General features: G+C 43.3%; 1 protein-coding gene across 1 annotated transcript; it reads left to right on the forward strand.

Moving 5' to 3' along the window:
- Window positions 1–2481: 2481 nt before the first annotated feature.
- Window positions 2482–3782, forward strand: TUSC1 (tumor suppressor candidate 1). The gene has a single exon (XM_068974560.1). It carries the CDS (start codon window positions 2482–2484, stop codon window positions 3109–3111), a length of 630 nt encoding a protein of 209 aa, XP_068830661.1. The 3' UTR covers window positions 3112–3782.
- Window positions 3783–6455: the final 2673 nt, after the last annotated feature.

The following is a 6455-nucleotide window of genomic DNA, read 5'->3' on the forward strand; positions in this document are numbered from 1 at the left end:
TTGCACTCATCTCATATCCAGCAAAATGATGCTCAAAATTCTCCAGCCCAGGCTTCAGCATTTCGTGAACCATGAACTTCCAGATGTTCAAGCTAGATTTAGAGAAGGCAGAGGAAGCAGAGATCAAATTCCCAACATCTGCTGGGTCATCAGAAAAGCAAGAGTTTGAGAAAAATATCTACTTCTGCTTTCTTGACTACACCAAAGCCTTTAACTGCGTTCAGTTCACTTTAGTTGCTCAGTTGTGTCAGCCCATGTCTAGGTTGATCATGACTTTAGTAGTAAAATAAAGATGGTTATATATGCCATGTGACTGACCAGGGTTGTAGAATTTTAATGGAGTCTCTCTTTTGGGAGGATACACATACAACTAGATCAGTTACTGTAAACTACGTAAACAGACAATTTCTGCCTAAGCAGTTTTACCTGATTTCCATAATATTTTATATTACTTCAATAACTTATGAAGGGCAAAAGAAAGTACTTTGGAGTTAGAACAGGGGTAGAGAGTAGGACATAGAGGCCTTCTCATGTAACTAGTGTCAGTATTCTTTAGAAAACTCAGTACAGTTCATTTACAGTGGTTAGGAACAAAAATTTAGGAGATATTTTTACAAAGGATACAAGGCAGCTTTAATCTGAGATGTTGTAAAATGAGAATACTAGTATATTTACTAATGCAAGGATGAGGAAAGTGAAGCCAACAAAAAATAAAACACCAGTACTCAATTAATAACATCCAAGGGGTGACTGAATCTTTCTTATGCAGATATTTTTCTCTAACTCCTATGGCATATCTATCTTTTTACTTCATGGGTCCCTAGGGCTCCTGCCTAAAATTGAGAACTAATCATCTTTCCTTACACACCAGCATTTTTTCCGGCACTCTCTATACACTCTATAGGGGAAATATATATATATATATATATATATATATATATATATATATATATATACATATACATATAGGCTTCCCTGGTGGCTCAGAGGTTAAAGTGTCTGCCCGCAATGCCGGAGACCTGGGTTCGATCCCTGGATCGGGAAGATCCCCTGGAGAAGGAAATGGCAACCCGCTCCAGTATTCTTGCCTGGAGAATCCCATGGATGGAGGAGCCTGGTAGGCTACAGTCCACCGGGTCGCAAAGAGTCAGACACGACTGAGCGACTTCACTTCACTTCGCTACTTCAATAGTCCATAGAGTAGTTGATGTATGTCTGCAACAAAGTTTTCATAATCTATTTTCAATGGAAATTAAGAACATCGCCTTTTTTTTTTTGCCTTTCTTTCATATAATTTAATTTCTATTTCTTAAAATTCTTAAGTTATTCTTTCCTACTTTTTTGATTTTATGAAATGACCGTTGAGAGATTATGTTTGTGGTGTTTTAGGATAAAAGTTGTATAATCCTATCTTTTCCCCTAGTTACTTACCTTTATTTATATTTTTCAGTGAAAACCCCAACTGTGAACTAGGTTTCTCAAATGCTTTTCTAGATCATTTACTTGTGGCTTGAAGACTTCAGTTAACCTAAGAATTACCTGGGACCTTGTTAAAGTGTAGAATCTTGCTACCACCAGTCTCTCCCGAGAGATTCTGGCATTCTTATCTAATCCTTAATTTACTTTGCATTTGTCCAGTTATTGTGTAAGTTGATTCCCTTAGAAGCAAAGAATGCCATCATTCAGTGAGTTGTATCCAACCAGAACATTTGAAATTTACTGAGTATTTCAATTTTCTTGAATGAGTTGGACACATTTTGAATTTCATAGGTTTTGGCCTGAGCAAATCTACTAATTACAACTTCGTTTCTATAGAACTGCAGTTTGTCGAGTGAAACGCTGGCTGTTCACAAACTGGGAATTGCCTGTATTCTTCTGAGAGCTACCCGTTCCTACTTGAGGGAGACCTCAAGTGACAAGTGCTCAGCTCTTCTGTTGCCTCTAAGATAAATGTTTTATTAAGCTTAGAGGTGGGTTAAACCGCTGTGTTCTAAATGAACCCGTTAAGCTTTTCAACCGGCCCCATAAAGCTATCCCGTAACTTCTCACTGTATTATTATTTGCTTTGAGCTAGCCCTGTAAAAGGCAAGGTAACTGGTGGCTGGGCTAGGGACCGGGTGAGGCAGGCGGGTTCCTTCAGTGCCCCGGGCCTCGCGAAGCGCCCTGGCAGAGCCTGGGATACACTTTTCCCCCCGCGCGCAGCTGAAAAGGGCTGAGCAGCAGAGCGCTCCCCGGGGGCATTGTGTGTGAGCTGGCCTGGAGATCCCAGGCCCAGGGGGCAGCTCCACCCGAGAAGACTAGACACGCCTCAGACCGGGCAAACTCCCGGCCTCCTCTGGCCTCAAGCCAGCCGCCGCCGCCCGCCACCTCCTTTCCTCCTCCGCAGCTGCCCTGGCCGCCCCGCCGGGCCCCGAACTCGCCGGCGCCTGAGAGCGCGGCCCCTCGGCCCACGGCGCTGGCGGCGCGGCTGGGACGGGACCGATGTGGCGCATGCGTGGTGGCGCCACCAGGCGCGGGAGCTGCGGCGGCGGGGAAGGCGGCGGGGACAGCCGCGGGCAAGGCCGCCCAGGCCGCGTTCGTGGGGGTGGCGGTAGCGGCGGCGGCGTGGGCTGGCGAGGCCGTGCGGGCGGCGCCCGACAGCAGCTGGAGGAGCGGTTCGCCGACTTGGCGGCGAGCCATCTGGAGGCCATCTGCGCGCGGGACGAGCGGGACCGGCAGAACGCGAGGCTGCGCGAGGAGAACGCCCGGCTGCGGCTCGAGAACCGGCGGCTGAAGCGCGAGAACCGCAGCCTCTTTCGTCAGGCCTTGCGGTTCCCTGGCGAGGGCAGCGACGGGGCGTCCGCGGACTCGGCGAGGGCGACCCCTGTCCCGGAGGAGGCCAGCATGAACCGGAGGGCGAGGGGCGGCGGCCCCGAGGACGAGCCGGGGAGCCCCAGGGCCCTTAGAGCCCGGCTTGAGAAGCTGGAAGCCATGTACCGCCGGGCCTTGCTGCAGCTGCACCTCGAACAGAGGGGGCCGCGACCGCGTGGGGATAAGGAGGAGCCCTCTCTGGGCAGCCCAGATTCAGGCCTCCAAGTGCCACAGCCAGAGCCCTCCGAGCCCTGGCCATAGCCCGAGGCTGCAGTCTGGAGAGGCGGAGCCTCGCGCAGGCTCCTCCTCCGGTCAGTGCTGCCCCCACCTGGCGCACGCGTGAGCCGCGCGCTCCCGCCTCCGGCCTGGCCCGGACACTTCCGGGGGGCGAGCTTTCTGCCCGCATAGGTTGTGGAGAGGTTGGGGAGGGCGTCGGGCTGTCTGAGTCCCGCCATGTACAGAGCACCTGTCTCTGGCGCCTGCTGGTTCGGTGGAGAGAGACCTAGCACCGGAGGGGCGGGCTTTAAAACAGCGTGAAGTGAGTGGCAGTCGACCCTTCCTAATGCCTGAACTTTTCTGGGTGTTGTAAGGACCTGTGGTATTTTTTCCTCTATTTTTGGTTCTTCCAGGGATGATAGTACGTTTTGATTTGGCTTGGTTTGTTTTTCATCGTCTCCTAAAGCCTCCAGCTAGTCTCTCTCATGTGGCCAACATTTTAAGTGTTTGGTTTGTTTTTATAAGTCGGTGTTACTTTGGTATCCTGTGAAATATCACCCTTTAATGCACAAGGTGATGTTTATAATTTAGAAACTCATGCCTGCCCTGGTTCTAGTCCCTACACATCTAATATATACTGATTTGTTAATCCCGCCTCCCCCATCATCCCCCTGCCTTGGGAAATTTTAAACTATCTTCTTATAAGTAATCCTTCGAATTGATAAATAAATTTGGTGCACGGAAACTAACCTAAAGCTATCCCACGACTGTTATTTAAAGTGTGTTAAGTTTTTATACGTTTCCTTAATATCTGAACTTGATTATCCTTTGTAAGCTATCATTCTCTTTTCACTTTATGTAACAATGATCTTTTAAAATAATCAAAATATTAGATAATCTAAACATTATTTTGTAATTTGTGCACGTTTTAGACTTGACAGAATATAGCACACAGCCATTTTGCCTAATACTGCTGCTGCTGCTGCTGCTAAGTCGCTTCAGTCATATCTGACTTCGTGTGACCCCATAGACGGCAACCCACCAGGCCCCCCATCCCTGGGACTCTCTAGGCAAGAGTACTGGAGTGAGTTGCCATTTCCTTCTCCAATGCATGAAAGTGAAAACTCAAAGTGAAGTCGCTCAGTCGTGTCCGACTCTTTGCGACCCCATGGACCGCAGCCTACCAGGCTCCTCCGTCCATGGGATTTTCCAGCCAAGAGTACTGGAGTGGGGTGCCATTGCCTTCTCCCTAATAACTGCTAATGTTTATAAATTTTTAAGAAATTATGAATTATATGTGCATCAAAGCCCCCAAAAACATGATTTAAGTCTCAGTTGTAATTTCAATTCCAAAAAGATGAGATTAGTTTTAACAAATATTCTAAGAACAGTTGATTGTATTTTGTCAGTGAATAACACTTTTGCCTATTAATGAAGAGGGTGGCATTGTACTTGGTAGAGATCATACGTGTGAAGAGTGTTTAAGTGGTGGAAAACATCTCAGTTTAAGAAGAATAAAAAGAGTTTTTGTTACAGTTAGAAAAAATCATAAATTATAGTTTTGTTTTATTTGTGGCATACTCCAAAAGTTTCATAGCCTATTTTATGAAACAAGTCGCCAAGGAAAATAGTTTTAAGATTTTCCTAATCCTGGGTATTGAAGACACTTTGTACATTTCACTTAAAAATAGTTGGTAGTTGTGAACATTAAGATCTTCTATGGCCAAGAAATATTAGAAGAAACGTGGTGAGAATAAGTAGGTATGTGAAAAGTATTTCTATCTTTCTAATAGGGAAAGAATTAAAACATTTTTAGGAGGAACTAAGAATTGAAGAATAGGCAAAAAGCAGATTGTCCCTATTCCTACTTTGGGTATAAATTTGGGTATTACTCTCTAAGCCATAGTTTTCCCACCGTTAAAAATTTCTCACCATTAAAATTTTTATAACTACCTCAAAATGTTATAAAAATTTTATTGAGATGCTATATGCAGAATGCCTGCTTCAGAATAAGGGCTGTATCAATTTAAAATCTAAAATGTACAAGTTCAAAGTAAATGTTTTACTTATACTTTCCTTCTGTATTTTGCCCCCATATGAATTTATGAGTTTTAGCAGATATGTAGATTTCTAATGCACTGACATTTTTCTCTCCTTTTAAGCAAATAGGAGTTAAAGGTTTTATAATAAGGAAATAATATAAAAAATTAAAAATAATTCCCAATTGTATCAATTGGCAATTCAAGAACTAAGCAAAGCATTCAGTTTACCTAGTTTTAAACACCTTTTGTATTAAAATGTAAATATGGTGAAAAAAATTTTTGCAAAATACTGAGGTACACACACTAATGAGGAAGTTTTTTGAGCCTAATTCCTGAAAGGTCTTAAAAATTCTGATACCCAAATACCCCATACCATGAGTTAAGGCTAGTATATATTTCAACTTTTGAATTTCCCCTCTGTTAACTGATAAGGCATCATGTAGTTTATAAAAGATATTTTGTTATATCAAAATAAGTACTGGTTTAAGAAATGGATAAAATTGATTTTAGAAAAGTTTTATCTGGGTTCTAGTTTGAGCTAAAAAATAACCTAAAACTGCAGATTATCTTCCTTGTTACAGTGATACTTTATTTTCATAACTTCAGATTTGTTGTGCAATGAAAAGAGGGCTTATAATTTATAGAAACAAGCAACAAAAATATGTCATATTAACAAGCAAATTCAGTGAAGAGCACTGGCATTTTTTTAATCAGAAATTTTTATTGGTACTACTCAAAAATATATGCTATCTTTATGTTTTTATCTATAAAAATTAGGATGTAAATCAAAGTAATATAAAGTATTTTGTAGATCATAGACCAAGGTATCTTTGCTAAACTTCTTCAACATTATGAATATTTGAAAAATACTTGAAAGTATCTTTTGTTATTTAAATAGCTTTAGACATAGATTCAGAGAAGGCAATGGCACCCCACTCCAGTACTCTTGCCTGGAAAATCCCATGGACGGAGGAGCCTGGTGGGCTGCAGTCCATGGGGTCGTGGAGAGTTGTACACGACTGAGTGACTTCGCTTTCACTTCATGCATTGGAGAAGGAAATGGCAACCCACTCCAGTGTTCTTGCCTGGAGAATCCCAGGGATGGGGGAGCCTGGTGGGCTGCCGTCTATGGGGTCGCACAGAGTCGGACACGACTGAAGCGACTTAGCAGCAGCAGCAGCAGCAGACATAGATTTGCCAGTTTATGAGTGTTACCATGATTAAACTAATACCAAATTATTCATTAAATCATTAATATTCTAAATAATTATTAGCAGAATTGATTTTATCTTCAGTGCCAAAACAGTACTTTCTGTTTTGATTAAAGGAACAGATTTTCACTGAGAA

This window comes from Capricornis sumatraensis, chromosome 6, assembly GCF_032405125.1.
Source record: "Capricornis sumatraensis isolate serow.1 chromosome 6, serow.2, whole genome shotgun sequence".
Taxonomy (NCBI): Eukaryota; Metazoa; Chordata; class Mammalia; order Artiodactyla; family Bovidae; genus Capricornis; species Capricornis sumatraensis.